Source organism: Nelumbo lutea, chromosome 6 (genome assembly GCF_056320005.1).
Source record: "Nelumbo lutea isolate HS-2025 chromosome 6, American lotus-T2T, whole genome shotgun sequence".
NCBI classification, from domain to species: Eukaryota; Viridiplantae; Streptophyta; class Magnoliopsida; order Proteales; family Nelumbonaceae; genus Nelumbo; species Nelumbo lutea.
Window position 1 is genome coordinate 2,322,714 of NC_142689.1, and position 17,436 is coordinate 2,340,149.

General features: G+C 47.6%; 1 protein-coding gene and 3 long non-coding RNA genes across 4 annotated transcripts; 2 read left to right on the top strand and 2 right to left on the bottom strand.

Annotated features, from left to right (window-relative positions):
• Positions 1 to 429: 429 nt before the first annotated feature.
• Positions 430 to 1,456, bottom strand: LOC148846798 (uncharacterized). The gene has a single exon (XM_088948134.1). The coding sequence runs from the start codon at positions 1,304 to 1,306 to the stop codon at positions 665 to 667; it is 642 nt and encodes a 213-aa protein (XP_088804260.1). The 5' UTR covers positions 1,307 to 1,456; the 3' UTR covers positions 430 to 664.
• A 437-nt stretch (positions 1,457 to 1,893) lies between these two features.
• LOC148846799 (uncharacterized) lies at positions 1,894 to 2,959 on the top strand. Its single transcript, XR_016100232.1, has 2 exons — positions 1,894 to 2,033; positions 2,477 to 2,959. It is a non-coding gene; the product is annotated as an uncharacterized LOC148846799 (long non-coding RNA).
• On the bottom strand, positions 2,262 to 3,136 carry LOC148846800 (uncharacterized). Its single transcript, XR_016100233.1, has 2 exons — positions 2,952 to 3,136; positions 2,262 to 2,783 (listed from the first exon to the last, which is right to left on the bottom strand). It is a non-coding gene; the product is annotated as an uncharacterized LOC148846800 (long non-coding RNA).
• Positions 3,137 to 3,559: 423 nt separating this feature from the next.
• Positions 3,560 to 4,826, top strand: LOC148846801 (uncharacterized). Its single transcript, XR_016100231.1, has 2 exons — positions 3,560 to 4,160; positions 4,271 to 4,826. It is a non-coding gene; the product is annotated as an uncharacterized LOC148846801 (long non-coding RNA).
• Positions 4,827 to 17,436: the final 12,610 nt, after the last annotated feature.

Here is a 17,436-nt window from a genome sequence, read left to right on the forward strand (position 1 = left end):
GACTAGCAACTGATACACATTTTATTTCCGACAGATCGGTATCTAAGTAGCGATATTTATTTCCGCTTTTTTATTGGGACGAAAATGGGGAAGCGGAAGACCCGACATCACCACATGTTACGTAGATTGTGGATGGATTGATGAATTTGTGGTTTGTGGTTGTGGACCATCTTTTTCACGTCATCCGCTCAATTGAGACGCTTAACCGTCAGATGCTTGGACCTCTTTTTTACAAAAATGTCCTTCTTCTTGTCGGTTTCCCTAAGTGTAGCGACACCGACACCGTCCAGATATCAGAACATGAACACCCCCAGCAAACCAAAGGAGATGTCACCTACATCTACATCTACCGGCCGGTTTATTAGTCATTTGTGGACCACACTCCACTGTGAGTGAGTGAGAGAGCATACAAACTAGCACTCATCAATATCCTTCTGTAAGTAGAGGAACTGAGGATGAGCAACTTGATTGAGATTTGAGAGGAGATCCGGACTCATTTGAGAGAGAAAGAGAGAATCTGAGCCCCCCCACCCAAAACAAAAAGTGTATTCAAACCACAAATAGTCAAAAACACTTGACTCTATATACATTTACCATTTACTCTTACATAAGTCCCAAAATGCCCCTTGCCCTCTACCACGCTGACGGCGGCGGTTTTCTCCGTTTAATAGTGTGATGATCCGTGATCGTCCCATAATCTAACGATGCTGCCGTCAAGCACCGTTGGATCCTGGTAACGATACCAATCCAAATCCCCTCTTCCCCATCTGCTGATGAATATTCCACCAAAACTACTACATCCCTCGTCAATGTCTCCTCCATCCCAGCAAACGCCGTCGGCGCCTTCAGCAACGGCAACCTCGTCGTCCGAGATCTCCCTTGGCGTTGACTCGCCGTTGTCGTGAACCTCTTCATAATAATAATGCACGGTATACTTACCTCCTTTTGTCCTACCTTCATCTTCAACGGTCCAAACCGAAGAAGAACAAGAGCTAGAAGGACACATTACTCTGCAAGCTCCTGATGGTTTGTCCGACTCCGACGACGATTGAGATGGCTTCTCCGATGACTCAGATGGCGTTAACTCAAACAAAGCATGAGACTCGTATGTAATTCGATCGTTGAAGGAAGAATATAAGTCTGCTTTTGGCCGGCGAGGGTAGAAACCGACGGCTCTGATTCTCCAGACACTAAAAGCAGCCGTTAAGATGGCGACCCAGGTCCAGAGGCTGTTAGCGACCGCTAGTAAACCCAGATTCAGATAGTTGAAGACGATTGCTTCCAAGGGAGAACCCAAGACGTCCATGGCTGCAGACGAAATCCCTCTCCCTTCTCTCTCTCTCTCTCTCTCTCTCTCTCTCTGTGACACCAACAATATGACTATATCAAGAACCAGCTGGGACCTCGTCTACATTATGAGGGTAAAGAAGGGCTGCTGCAAGAAGATGAGGACCATTAGATCTGTTCAGGGTGGAGCGGGATATGATGGAAATGCCGGGAATCGAGAATGGAAGATGCTTTAGCAGATCCAAATTCCAAAAGCTTATTCGAAATTTACCAGCTGAGTATCTGTCAATGGCGCAGTGCTATCGTGTCGTGGGGCCCGCGATAGAGGGTATCAATGCCCACGGCTACTACGTAGCATTACAGCCATAAATGGAGAATATCTCATCCTCTTACGTAATATTATGCACGGCGAGATACTTCAAATGCACGGAGGTAATGGCACGGCTTCTTTTCTGGCCGCAGAAATCAATTTAAGAGAAGAAGAGATGACACGTGTTTCGTTTCTATCGAGTAAAACGAGTTCAAATCTGCCCCTCACCTAGCACCCCAAAAACGTCTCACACAATAGGAGGCCGCCAGCTGTCCTCCCCCACACACACTCCCCTCAGCGCGTGTAAAGTTAACGGAACGGCCGTTAGTTCTAAACCAGCGCTCAAAACCAAATTCGACCTAGACCTGTGCAACCTTGCACTCCTCCGATCCGATCGTCTCCAGTGCCGATGACCATTGCGGCAGAAACACCGAAGGTATGAATCCGTCCCTCTCATCTCATTTCTTTTTTATAATTTACTGTTTTTTCGATTCAAAACAAAGGAGAGGTTTCACCCACCACCGGCCATCTCCGGCAACCACCAGCAACAGTATATAGGTGTGCGTTTTTTGCTCTCTTCTATTTTTCCCTTTTTTTCCATTTGCATTTTCCCAAAACTGTTACACTGATATATGCTGCCGATTTTTTCTTCTTATTCATCATATAAAACACGAAAATGGTAGCTTTCATTTCCTTAACTTTTTTTTTTTTTTAATAAAGAAGACATGATATTTTCACTCTTTAGAGTTGAGAGTCCAAAGTCCAAAGATTTGCGTTAATATCAAACTAACATAACAACAACATTTTAATTCCTTCCTCTTTTCTTATTAAGACAAACTGAAGTATCACTAAAGTTGCTTCATTTTACCCACCAAGCAGGCAATAACCGAGTAGACTGGTCGATCTAAACATGTCTGAAGGATGTCAGGTTCCTGTAACTCATCCAAGCCTTCTCCCACACAACGGCCTCGTTGTTGTTGGTGACACCCTTGTCCGTTGCCTCTAGTATAAGCCAATAATTGAATCCAGCGACGTTTTTGGGTCTCACCCCGCACCACCTTTTGGAACTGGAGGTTGGTTTTGGCATCCTTATTGTACTTAGCAACGGTAAACTACCAGATCTCTTGGACATGTGGGTCATTCATATCTTGAATGGGTTGCCAGTCGCCGAGTAGCATGGCGGAAACTTCGTTGTCGAAGAGAAAGAAGGAAACCAAGAGGGGAATCAAGAAGAGAAGAAGAGACTGGATTTTCATTCTCTGCTTTATGGTTTGGAAAAATACATAGAACAGGTTGGGGAAATGCAAATAAAAAAAAAAAAAAAAAAAACTAAGAATGAAGAGGAAAAACGCACCTGTATAATGGTCGGTGGTCGTCCGTGATCCTTCTTCCTGTGTTGTGTATTGAAAAAAATAAATTAAAAAATAAAGGATGTGAAAGGGAGATAGGACGAAAGAGGCGAGTTCGTATCTACGCTGTATCTGCCGGAACAGTCATCGACACTGGAGACGATCGGATCGGAGTAGTGCAAGGTTGCACAGTACAGGTCGAGAATTTGGTATTGGGCCCTAATTGGGAACTAACGGCCGTTCCGTTAACTTCACACGCGCTGATGGGAGAGTGTGTGTGGGAAGACAGCTGGCGTCCTCCCATTGTCTAGGACGTTTTTGGGGCGCAAGGCGGTGGGGGGCAGATTTGAACTCGAGTAAAACGGATGGAATCATTTATTTTCCTTCTTTGTTAAGTGTTTTATTTGTGTGGGACGACATCTGCTTCTTACGTCACTTTTTTATAAATTCTCTTAAATTTATAATTTTTCAAAACGTCCAAAATTCATGAGATTTTATTTTCTAAAATTCACCATCCGTTTTAACACCGTTAAATTCAATGACGTAAGTTAAGTTGTTCATGTCATCTTAAATTCATGTTTCATGACTAAACTGCCTCTGAATGGTGAATCAGCCCGTTAAACATTTTTTTGACCGAATAAGTGCCCAACCGGACGATCAGAAATGCACGTGCGAGGGAGATAGATACGAGAGAATGAAGAATCTAGTGAACCATTATCCAGTACATCCGACGAGTCTATTCTGCCATGTTGGCACTAGCCAACCACAACCGTAGGTTTTCTTGTGATCTCAACAGTTAAGGTTAAATCTTTGACGGAAGCAAGTGATCTTGGCCGCTCGCGAAGAGTGAAAAACCATAAGTGAGATTAGAGAGCAAGCATAAAAGCAAGACAAAAAAGCAGAGAGAGAAGTGAAGTGAGAGAATAAGTAAAAGCTGAGATTTGGTACTTGAATCATTTTGTTGGTCGAGGTCGGCCGGAATCTGAAGTTTTCTTCCATTGAATTCCGGCAAATTATTGTGAAATTTGGTCAGAAGATCGGTTTATGGACAAAAAAGTGTGAAATGATAAGATTTATGGTTCACTGTATTTGATTTCATGAGAAATAGCGGTAAGGGATGGATAGAAACAGAGAAGCAAGAAGAGGAAGCTTAGCAGCATCAAATGGATTGTCAAGAAGGAGATAGAGGAGTAGCAGTCTAAGGGATTCTCCTGGTTCGGACTTCTCATATCTGCCTTTTATACTGTTTATAACAATACTTTTTTCGTTTTTTCTCTGATCCTGACATTGCTTTTTTTTTTTCCCTTTTTTGTTCAATTTACAGAGGAAGATGGACCAATGGAATTGCAGGAAACGGTGAGATTGAGAGATCGAGGGAATAAGAAAGATAGAGATCGAGGTCGGTCGAGTCGTAACAAACGAAGAAGTGGGGATAGATTGATGCATGGCAGTAATAGAGAGGAAGCAAAAGGGGAAGTCTGTCCGCAGATTCCTGATCAACCGGACGATCCCTATGTAGTTACGGGAGGAATCGTGGGGGAAAGGCAAGTAGAACAGATGGGCATCCTCGGCGTTGGTCGTTATGAAGGAGCTTTTTAGGAGAGAATCGTGGAAGAGCAATTTGACTGCGGTACTGAAGGGTTGGGCTTCTCTGGAAATGGAAAGAGAGAGAGGGCAGAATCGGAGGGAGAGAAAGAAAGGGAAATAATATTGGCGTTAAACTACTAAGTAGAAAACAAAGATTTTAGCGGTGGAAGAAGCGTAAAATAATAAATTAACAATGCCCGACGTTTTGAAAAGTTATAGAAAGTTGGGATAATAACATATATAAGGGCAATTTTTGGGGTTTAATATCAATAAAATTAATATATTTAAAAAAAATTCAAAAATAGATTAAATGTTTAAAAATAATATAATAAAGGGTAAAAATACTGTTCATCTTCTTCTTGCCATTTGTTCACCATAGCCGCCATCCACCGTTGTCCACCACCACCCGTTGCTGCCTCCACCTTTGGCAACGTTGTCGGAGGTGGCCGAAGGTAGAGGTGGTGGCGGCGACGGCGGCGGTGCTGGTGGTTTCTCTGTCCAACGCTGCCACCTCCACCTTTGCATTCGACAACGTTGCTAGAGATGGGTGGAGACAGAGGTGGCGGTGGCGGCGGGCAAAGGAATGACCACCAGTGCGGCCGCTGCCACCTTTGCCTCTGGCCACCACCGGCAATGTTGCCGGAGGCAGAGGCAAAAGTGGGCGTAGGTGGTGGCGGGCAGCAGTGGACGGCGAGTCTAGTGAACAAATGGCAAGAAGAAGAAGACAAACAGTATTTTTGCCTTTTATTGATATTATTTTAAAAAAATTAATTTATTTTTGAATTTTTTTTAAATGTATTACTTTTATTAATATTAAACTCCAAAAGTTGCGCTTATATGCTAAATACCCTAGAGAGTTTAAAGAGAATTCATGAAAAGCAACGATGAGTTTTAGACAATTTTTTTTTTTTTTAATATTCATTAGAAGAAGTTTTCAAATACATGATGGAATGTGACTGTGAGGTTGGAGCGAGGAACACAACTCAACTTCCCTGCGAGTTGCTTGGCATCCCTCGTTTGGCGATTGCATATCTACACCGGATCGTGCATCTATACCGAATTCTCTATACGGTTGCTTCTTTACGTGATAAGTACCACTCCGGATCTATGTTAAGAAAGCTTGTGGGTATCTCCGAGCTCCATACATACTCGGAGAGGATTTTACATTCAATCAGTTCCATTCAAAGAGTTGGGAACACCTACTAACAAAGTACGTATTGGGTTTAGGATAACCAAACCAGTATACAGGTGTGTGTCCCCCTATTATAAATTATTACATGTGTCAAAACCATATTTTGTATCGTAATAAATTGTGTTCAGGTGTGTTTTTATATTTGTATTTGCACTATTTGGGAAGATTGCAATTCAATGCAAATATATATAAATACATACAACTGGGAAGGATGATACAAATCAAGAACTGGTCACAGTAAAAAACAAAATAAGATAAAAATTGAATTCTAAATCTAAAATGGTGCAGGAGACTATACAATTAGAAACTGTTTAGGCATCATCAAGAATAAACAAAGGTCATCACCTTCAATAGTCTTCTTAAAATTTTATATCGTTCTTGATATTATGTATAGAGCTTCTACTCCATGTTTAGCTTTGAGGGTGAGGTCACATCCCCCCCCCCCCCTCTTTTTTGATCATTAATAAAGTTTCTTTTTTTTTTTTAAATAATGTTCGGTGCAAATACAAAGTATAGAAATGACTTTGCATTTGTATGTGCAATGCAAATTGGAAAAACTTTGGCTGTTTGAAAAAAAAAAGCTGCTGTCAGCTTCATGTTATTAATTATATTACGTCATTATTTGTTTTTTTCACAAAAAGAATATTAATTGTAAATATTCTTTTGCTCGTGCATGTGCAGGAGGCTCCCAAAGTCTGGCCATTCAAATCGTGGGATCTTTTTTTTTTTTCTGTGCTTTTATGATTTAGAGGATCCATGAGGGACCTCAGTTTCTCCCTTCTTCTTAATGATAAGGATTTTATGGACTCCTGTTGGTTCATTTATTTTCGAAACCAAAAAAGAACTCCAATAAGTAAATAGGCCTTTCTGGTTTGCTTTTGGGCTTTAGCTAAACAGATCGGGTTACGAATAGTCCTTTCCTGTAAGGCCCATGGGAGGCTGGACTAATAGTTGGTGTAGATTCTCGTCATCAGGTCTTGGATAAGTGGATTGAACTGGGCTGGGTCAGTGCAGAACTAGAGTACGCTAATCAATTTCAAAACCAAATCAGGACTTGGGAACGGGTCCATTTGCACTACAGATTATTAGAGAACTACCGAACCAGATGGAATGGCTCCGATTGAAGCGGTAAAGTCGATGTACACAATTGGTGCTCGATTGTTTTTTTGTGTGAAGGGCAAATTAGAGAATTAAAGCCTATTCAGTGCTGACTACCCCCACCTAACTATCTTTTAGGTTATGATGTTGGGGTCATGATTGAGTTAGTCCAGAGAGACACGTGGCCGCTAATTCATCGCCCGACCACGTTAGCATAGCTCAACCACGTCGGCTCAATTTGGCCATGTCAGCAAAGCCCGACCGAACTATATTACTACCGTGGTCCCCTGCCTTATCCCACCAGCCACGTCGGCTCAGCTTGGCCATGTCGGCAAAGCCCGACCGAACTATATTACTACTGTGGTCCCCTGCCTTATCCCTCTAGCCATGTTAGCCAGACACCACACGGATAAGCTTGGCTACGGATAAGGGTGGGAATACAACTCCAATAAGGAGTAGGAATCTACCCCGGTAACCTCAGCGGAGAGCTCTATCCCAATTATCCTGGAACCCTAATCCGACCCAAAGACGGACCCCCGACTATAAAAAGGTATTCCATGCTCGAGGTAAGGGATCACGAATTCTAGCACTCATACTGTTACTTTGCTCAGACCAACACCCCCATTGCTCGGCCCGTCCATTCACCGCCCCCTCACTAACTTGAGCGTTGGAGTGCCTACTCGGGGACAACTCCTTGGGCCTTTGACCTCTCTTGATCGTAGGATACATAGCACGGTACCGTCCTTGTAATCTCGGCACCGTCCAGTCAGCAAGGATTATCTAGTTGCACTCCTCAGTTCGTGCACCACATCGGATTGAGCAGCATCAGATTGGCGCCGTCTATGGTAACGCACAAAAAGCCTTCCCGAAAAATCCTTTGCTACACAGCCTCAAAACCGATCAAAATGCCTAAAGACCACTCCGAACGATCAGTAGGTTGTTCCCCATCTCAGGAGAACCGACATCACAACTCCTCGCATTAGGAAGCCTCACAGACCTTGGCCGCTGTGGACCCAGTGCAGTTCCGAGCTATGCAAGAGAAGGTCGACAAGATCTTCGAGTTCATGCAGGCACTGGGGTCTGTTGCGCCGCCCAACAGGGTCGTCCCCCCTCACTCCCCGATGCGCACGAAGGACGATCTTCGATCCGAGGACCCCAAAGTGTGTCGGTCTGACACGAGGGGAGCGCAGTCCAAGCGAGAGAGGCAGGACACGACCCAAAGGCCTGCCTTTACTACACGCTCCCGCGAGCAGGATCACTGCAGCCAGACACGCCAGTCAGCTCGGATCCCCACTAGAGAAAGGCTTGGCAAGAAGGCATTGCCCTTTGTGGTCTCCGTTATGGAGTCAAGCTCAGTAAAGGATCATCCTACGCGACCAAAGAAGGAGAAGACCACACACACTGCGGCCCCGGACGACAGAGATGTCGAGATCAAAGAGTTCCGGCAATGTTTAGAAGAACTAGAACGCACTCAGACTCACAAGAGTGTGACGCCCATCGTGGACCAGCCTGCACAAGCTACCACGCATATCACCAAGGAGTCGCCCTTCGTCCAGGACATCATGAACGAGATACCCCTGTTGGATGGCGAGCCCCCTAGTTCGACAAGTACGACAGGAAATCCAACCCTTTCGACCATGTCGCGACACTCAAAGCTCAGATGATGTTGCATGGCGCGTCGGAAGTATTGATGTGCAAAGCCCTTGTAGCCACCCTGCAAGGCCTAGCTTTGGCGTGGTACTCCTCCCTGCCACCACGCTCCATAACGTCATGGGATCAGCTAGAGATCCAGTTTCTAGCGCAGTTCACCGCCAACCAGAAGCACTGGAAAACTTCAGCCAGCCTCATGCAAATCTGATAGAAGAAGGCAGAGTCCCTTAGAGATTACCTAGTGAGGTTCAATAAGGAAGCACTCCAGGTCAGAGACTTAAACCAATTAGTCGCAGTTACGACCATATAGCACGGGCTCCGCCCTTCGCCATTCAACTTCTCCATCTTCAAAAACCCTCCTTAGACACTAGCCGCGCTAATGAGCCACGCGCAGAAGTATATCAACGCCGAGGAGGCTTAAGCGCAACTTAGAGACGAAGATGAGAAGCTTGATAAGAGAAGAGATACCGATGAGCGGAAGTCCGAGAGGTCGGCCAGAGATCACAAGAGACGGGATTTCCGACCAGACCATAGATCTCAGACCCCTCCATCGACCTACCAGAATTTCACGCAGCTCAATGTACCGCGGTTTGAAATTTTGGTGCAGATCCGTGACCACAACTACGTCAGGTGGCCCGAGAAGATGAAGACATAAAGTAACAAGAGGAATCGAGACAAATACTGTGAGTTCCACAAGGACCGAGGCCTTGACACAGAGAACTGTTTCGACCTGCGTAACCATATTGATGATCTGACCAGGCGTGGTTACCTCAATGACTTCATTAATAGAAGTGAGAAGCCAGCCAAAGAAGAGCAAAGAACGGATGAAGATCAACAACCGCCACACCGAGGCCCCCCAACCGACGTTATCCATGTCATATCAAGGGAACCATCGCAAGTGGGGAGAATAGCTCAGGTCGGAAGAGATATGCTCGGCTGTGCGAGATCGGCGACCGAGTCATAGGATGAAGCGTAGCATATCTATCACCTTCACCGATGACGACCTCTGAAGGGTCCTGACACTACACGACGATGCCTTGGTCATCATGGCTGAGGTGGCTAACTTCGAGTTGAGGCGGATCCTAGTTGACACAGGGAGCTCTACCGACGTACTGTTCGAAGATGCATTCAAAAAGCTCGGCATCGACAGAGAGCGGCTCTCACCGGTCAATACTCCCTTGATGCGATTCTGGGGGAGTGCCTTCTGCCCATTGGGAGAATAACCCTTCCCCTCTTGATCGGAGACGGCGACGTCACTGGGATGGCCATGGTAGAATTCATCGTGGTACGTTGCCCCTCCTCTTACAACGTAATCCTCGACAGGCCGACCCTCAACGCCCTGTAGGCCGCAGTCATGACATACCACCTCGCCATGAAATTTCCAACCAAGTACGGCATAGGGATGGCACGCGGAGATTAGAGAATAGCACGACATTACTACCAGCTCTCCTGCCGAGGGCCACGTCCAACTGCTGAGACACTGATGGTAGAGGCCTATGACTTACGCAATGAGGTAAAGGCTCAGCGTGGCCAACCTGTGGAAGACCTCTTCCAGGTCCCCCTCTTTGAAGAAGATCCCGAGAAGATAGTCCAAGTCGGCTCCCTAGTAAAGGGCCACCTTCGAGAAGAACTTGTGCAACTAATAAGGAACAACGCTGACGTATTCGCTTGGTCAGCAGCGGACACACCCGGGATCGACCCTGAAGTTATCACACATCAGCTGAACGTCAACCCCCGCTATCGACCAGTGAAGCAAAAGAAGAGGAACTTCACCATAGAGCGGTGGCAAGTGATCGGTGATGAAGTACAGAAACTGCTTGACGCTGGTTTCATTCGGGAAGTCAAGTACCCCGATTGGCTGGCCAACATAGTAATGGTAAATAGGGCCAACGAAAAGTGGAGAATCTGCATTGACTACATCGACCTAAATAAGGCCTGCCCCAAAGACAGCTTCCCCTTGCCAAGGATCGACCAACTTGTCGATGTAACTGTGGGGCATGAGCTACTGAGCTTCATGGATGCTTTCTCGAGTTACAACCAAATCCGGATGCACCCGGATGACTAGGAGCGGACAACCTTTATCACCGACCGCGACTTATACTGCTACAAGGTAATGCCCTTTGGCCTAAAGAACGCTGGCTCCACTTATTAGTGGCTGGTGAATGAGGTATTCAAAGAACAACTTGGCCAGAATGTAGAGGCGTATGTCGACAATATGCTCGTGAAGAGTAAGAAGGTCAAGCATCACTTGGTCGACCTTCGCAAAGTCTTCGACACCCTCAGAAAATACAAGATGAAGCTAAACCCAACCAAGTGCGCTTTCGGGGTCGGCTCCGGAAAGTTCCTAGGGTTCATGGTAACACAGAGAGGGACCGAAGCAAATCGGGAGAAGATAAAGGCCATCCTTGACATGCCATCTCCTCGGACCCATAAAGAGGTGCAACGACTCACCAGAAGAATAGTCGCCCTTAGCAGATTTATATCTAAATCCACGGATCGGTGCCTCCCTTTCTTCAAAGCCCTTAAGTGGCCAAAAGATTTCCGCTAGACTGAAGAATGTGAGTAGTCTTTCCAGGAGTTGAAGCAGTACCTGAGCTCGCCGCCCTTCCTGACTAAGCCAAATCCATTGAACGAGCTATTCCTCTACCTCTCGGTTGGAGATGAGATCGTCAGCTCGGTGCTGATTAAGGAAGAAGACCGGGTACAAAGGCCGATCTAGTACCCCAGCAAAGTCCTCAGCGGTGCAGAGTCTCGGTACTCCAACCTAGAGAAGTTAGCTTTAGCTTTAGTCACAACCGCCAAAAAGCTCAGACCCTACTTCCAGGCCCACAGCATCCAAGTACTTACCTACCAGCCCCTCAAGCAGATACTACAAAGGCCGGAAGTATCTGGCCGCCTAGTCAAGTGGAGCGTGGAACTAAGTGAATTTGACATCAAGTACGCACCCAGACCGGCGATCAAAGCCCAATCCCTAGTAAACTTCTTCGCAGAATGCACATTCACCACCGAGGAACCGGCCCCACTGCCCTAGTATGGACTCTGTACATGGATGGCTCGTCAAACCAACAGGGCAGCGGCGTCGGCCTCATCCTCCTCGGCCCATACGACACAGAGTTGGAACATGCCCTCAGGTTCAAGTTCAAGCTGTCCAACAACGAGGCCGAGTATGAGGCCCTGATTTCCGGGCTCCGCCTTGCCTTGGACCTTGGGGCCCGAAGAATCGAGGCCTTTAGTGACTCGCAACTAGTGGTCAACCAAATCCACGGCCAATTTGAGGCTCAGACTCCCTCCATGGCGAGTTATCTACAAAAGGTGCAGGAGCTCATTCAACAACTTATGCATTTCAATATTCAGTAGATGCCTCAAGCTGACACCCTTTTGAAGTTAGCCAGCTCACTACAGACCGACCTTGACCGAACTGTCCGACTAGACACACTAGCCTAGCCAAGCATCGCACCAATGGCCCATCTTAGATGGACCCCATAACCGAGTATCTTTGAGAAGGTGCTCTCCCAGAAGACCGAGCAGAAGCGAAAAAGCTCCAATATAGAGCAGCTCGGTACTGCCTAATATAGGGCCAACTCTACCGCCACTCCCACACTCTCCCATACCTGAAGTGTCTCCCCCTAGCCGAAACAGACTACGTCCTCAGGGAGATACATGAGGGCATATGCGGGGATCACCCCGGCGTGCGCACATTAGCCCATAAGGCAATCTAGTAGGGCTACGTCTGGCCAACGATGAAGCTGGACGCCGCCCAATTAAACCGAAAGTGTGACAGTTGCCAGTGGCACTCCAATCTCTATCACCAGCTCGTAACCCCTCTGAAGCCGATCACCAGCCCATGGCAGTTCGCCCAATGGGGAATGGACATCCTTGCCCATTTCCCCACCGTGGTTGCACAGAAGAAATTCCTTCTCGTAGCTGTGGACTACTTCACGAAGTGGGTGGAAGCCGAAGCCTTGGCATGCATCACCGCCCATAATGCCCAGAACTTCTTCTGGCAGGGTATTGTCTGCCAATTCGACATCCCTCGGGTGCTCATCACGGACAATGGGACACAGTTTATCGACAAGAAGTTCGAAGCCCTCTGTGCCGACCTAAGAATCAGTCATCGGACTACAACAGTGCACCGACCCTAGAGTAATGGGCAGACCGAGGTAACCAACTGCACCCTGCTACACGGCCTGAAAATGCACTTAAATCAATCCAATTGAAGGTGGGTTGAGGAGCTGTCGAGCATTCACTGGGCATACAGGACGACCTCGCAGACCGCCACCGGAGAGACCCCTTTTAGCCTGACTTACGAGGCTAAAGTCATGGTCCCCGTGGAGATAGGTTCCCTAACTATCCAGACCGAGTTATTCAATGAGGGGCAGAATGACGATGGTCTATGCCCGGAGTTGGATCTAGTAGAAGAAGTCCGGGGCTAAGCACTTGTAAGAATGGCTACACAACAGCAAAGGATGCAAGGCACTACTACTCCAAATTTAGAAGATGCGTGTTCAAGACAGGCGACTTTGTCCTACGCAGAGTCATATTCCCCACGCCTGGAGAAAGCAAGCTCAGACCAAACTGTGAAGTGTCGTACAGAATCACCAGTGTCCTCGAACCGAGTACTTATAGACTCGAAGACCTCGAAGGCTGACCGATAGCGAGGAGTTGGAATTCGGGAAATCTCAGGATGTACTACCAGTAGATCTACAAGCAATGAAAGTTTCCTTTCTTTTAAACTACATCCTTGACCTCTAGGCACATACACGCTCACCGCACACACTACACATGCATAGGCCATGTCGCACTACCAACCAAGTTGACTCCGCCGATCCCAAAACGGCTGAGCCCATAACGCCCACATCCGCAGCTTATCGCCAACTAAGCTACCTGACTCAGTTGACCATGGCTGAGCCTAAACGTGGAGAAAGAATGCCCTCGCCCATCAAGGCCTGAGGACGATCGTGGAACTCCACACAACCACTGGCTTAACGGTTGAGCTAGCTGGGAAATGGCTAGCCCTGGAAGGGCCCTAAAGGCTCCCGAGACCAGACACTGAACATCCAATGACTGAGAGCTCGAAAACCGAAAGATCTTGGACAACTACACCTCGGTAAGCAGAAGGTTGGGGACGCTGAGGCATAGACCGGCTCAGCCCGTAGGATATCCCGGCTGGCCATGCCTCGACCAACAAAAGAAACTGAAAGATCCCAGACAACTACACTACAATCAGCAGAAGACTGGGGACACCGAGGCATAGCCCAACTCGGCCCGTGCAATAGCCCGACTAGCCATGCCTTAGCCAGTAAACTAAAATTGCACTAGTACGAAGAGGACGCCCAAGGCACAGTCCGGCTCGGCCCGCGCAATAGCCCGACCAGGCATACTTTGGCTGGAAGAAGGAAAAGGCACAAGTAAGAATAGCAACAACAACAAGAGGCATACACATAATCAACACAAAGAAGCGTTGATATTCAACTTAAGATAAAAAAAAAGAGGAGTACGACAAAAAAAAAGAATGGAAGAAACAGCCGCTCAATCCTCGATGGCAGAGTCAACAGTCCCATTAACAGCTTCAACCTCGTCCCCTGCCTCTTCATAGGCTTTCTCGGCGGAACCCTGCGGAGTATCCGAATCGTAAGCACCCCAGCCCTGCGACTCATCAGCTAGCTCCGAATAGCGGCGAAGGATCCTTCGTCGGAAGACATTGAATCCAATTGCGAAGGAAGCCTCGGCATACACATCCATGTGCAACTTCATCTCCTCCGACACCTTGTACCGGTCAACTGCCTTCTTGGTAGCCTCTTGCCTCAACCTCTCCCGTTCTGCCTTAAGCTCAACAATCTCTTTCTTCAACCCTCGAACAATGCTGGCTTGCTCGGCCAGCTGCACCTTCAGTTCGTCCACCTCCCTCTCTAGCACGGCCAACCGCTCCCCAGCAGCTTGAAGCTTGGTCAGTTGGACCTTCTGCCGCAGATACTTGGAGTGTTCTTGCTCGTACGTTGATCAGAGGTCTCGGATATGATCAACCAACGCATCCACCGCACAAGCATTCTGCAGAAGAAGATGATGTGTGTATGCGCAAAAAAAAATAAAATAAAATAAAAAAACAAACAAAAACACAAGGGATAAGAAAGAAAGGAACTCACCTGGGCAGCAGACCGTAGAAGTGCACACTCTAAGGCTTTGTTGCCGACCCCGACCGACTCTCGAGCCATCGACATGGTCATGATCCCTCGCAGCAACTGCTCAAGAACCCCAGGCATCTCCATGTTATCGTCGACACAAACCGACCACAGCGGTATATGTAGACCCGAGCTGCTGCCGCCTGCTTCAGTCCCCGATGTACCCGTTGGACGACGAACCCCTTAAAGGTCAACCACGACAACATCGTCCGCCTCGGCCTCCCATTGCCGATGATCTGCCCTATCTGTGGATCGTGGCTGCTCCTCTGTCTCGGGCTGAGCCTCCGTCTGCGTACCAACTCGCCCCTGCCTCTGCTGAAGTGCCCTCATCCGACGAATAATCTCTTCTTCACTAGTCATCCTTATACCTACGACACAGAATGCCCGAGATAAGTAGAAAGCAGACAAGGGAAGAGTGACTCGACAAACAAAGAGTGCTTCACGAAAGAAGGATCCCCGACCAGCGACCGGACATTCCGCCTACTAGAGAAATAGTAGTACCTCTGCTGGTGGTGCTTCAGCTGGAACATAAAGCTTACCATCCCCAGGGTTAATTCGATATCACAGACCACACAGTAGGACATGAGGCTGAGTAAGAACATAAAGGAGTTTGGCATCAGCTGCACTGGCAGCACCCTATACCAGGCCAGCACTTCGGTGACCTCGCTCAATGGGAACCTCAACCCAGCCTCCAAACTATGCTCATAAACGCATAGCTTACCGGTCTGAGCATCCGTGGCCATCTCCCCGGGCAGCGGACACCTCATTTGGTATTTCATGGTGATGGCGTACGTAGCTCGGATCTGAGCCATATCTTCGGGCGTCAGCATCAGTGGCCATTTGCCCGCCAAGGAAGCTCCGCCTCCATCCCGGAGGAACCAGCCTCAGCCTCCTCAACTTCGGCAGCCACAAAATCTTAGCTCAGGCTCGTAGTTTGAGCTATGAGAAGAGTTGGAACCCGAACTACTGGAGGACATGGAAGAGGAAGAGGACCGACGAGATTAAAGAGACATACCGGGCAACCTACAGAGCTGAGGAACAAAAACCACCGTGCAACTTGCCGAGCTATCAGTCGAGCAACCCACCAATCGATGTCCCAAGCGACCTGCCGAGCAATTACCGCCGAACAACACCAACCACCTTCTTTCAAATGATACAGAGAAGAGGGTCTCTCCCCCTTTTCTTTTGTAGCCACCACGAGCACAGACCAAGGAGAGATCAACGGTACAGATGAAGCACCTCTGGCAATGCCTCAGAAGACCAATCGACGCAACAAATAATGTATGCACAAACCATCAAAAGCTGAAGCGTTGCCCCCGATAGGCAGCGGTTACGACCATAATTGCGCCGGTTTGACCCTCAGTGCTGGTCCGACCACTAACGCGGATCCTCGGCTGGGCTGCTCAAGGACGCCGTCCCAACCAAAGTGCCCAGTACCGACCTCAATCGAACCCCAACGCCAGATAAGGCTACACGATCGCGCAATAGTCTGGCCGAGCATTCCCCCTCCTCGACAACAGAATTGGGGTAGTAGTTCGGGAATCAAAACTTCAGTTCTTTTTTAAGTTTTGTGGCCGACGATCAGAGGGCTCCTCGGCAACGACCAACATGACACAGACAAGGCAACAACTCATAAGTCCCTCAGCAACGACTGATGCTGTGTGGGCAATAGCAAGCCCGGAAGTTCCTTAGCCGAGCAACGAACCAAGAGAATCTCGTCCCCCGAATTCAAAACTAGGGGAGTGGTGTTGGGGTCATGACTGAGCTAGCCCAGAGAGACACGTGGCCGCCTAGTCATCGCCCGACCACATTGGCATAGCTTGGCCATGTCGACAATGCCCGACCGAGCTTTGTTACTACCGTGGTCGCCCGCCTTTTTCCTTCAGCCATGTTAGCCAGACACCACGTGGATAAGGGATCACGAGGTAAGGGATCACGACTTCTAGCACCCATACTGTTACTTTGCTCGGACCAGCACCCTCATTGCTCGGCCCGACCATTCACCACCCCCTTATTAACTTGAGCGCCGGAGTGCCTACCCGGGGACAACTCCTTAGGTCTTTGACGTCTCTTGATCGCAGGATACATGGCACGACACCGTCCTTGTAAACTCGGCACTGTCTAATTAGCAAGAATTATGTGATTGTTATCCTCAATTCGTAGACTACGTCGGATTGACCAGCATCTGATTCTTGAAAAGATTAAGTGGTAAATCCACCTTGACCTTACTCCATTACATCTCCTTTGCTTCAGCTTTGATTCAGTGTCATGGGTGAAGTAAACCCTGGATTGATATACGCAGAGCTATAATGTTATTGATTTATATATTTTGCTAATTTCTTTCTTCTTTTTCGGTTATAGTACTACACATCGAGAGATAGCCTCTCTCCAAAGTCCGAACCCAGCCATAACCACCTAACCCTGATACGTTGTAGATTTTTTTCTTTAAATAAAGCGTCAGACTTTGTTTACAATGAAATACTAAAATTAGGGGCAATGGATTCGGTAGGTATATTATAATCGGGTCCATCAAGTTATATCAAATTGTTTGGAGAACCGACCAATTCCATTCTGGGTCTAAAAGTTACATACCCTATTAGGTTCGGCTTTGTTTTGGGTCTAAAAGTTATGGACCTTATCTGGTTTAATTTGGTTCTAGGTCCTTAGTATTTTTTGATAGATCGGTTTCGATATTAATTGGGCCCAACCCAAACCCAACCGGTTGACAGCCCTAAAATTGAGTAAAGCCCCATGTTGAACCAAGCTACGGGGTGGGCATGGGTT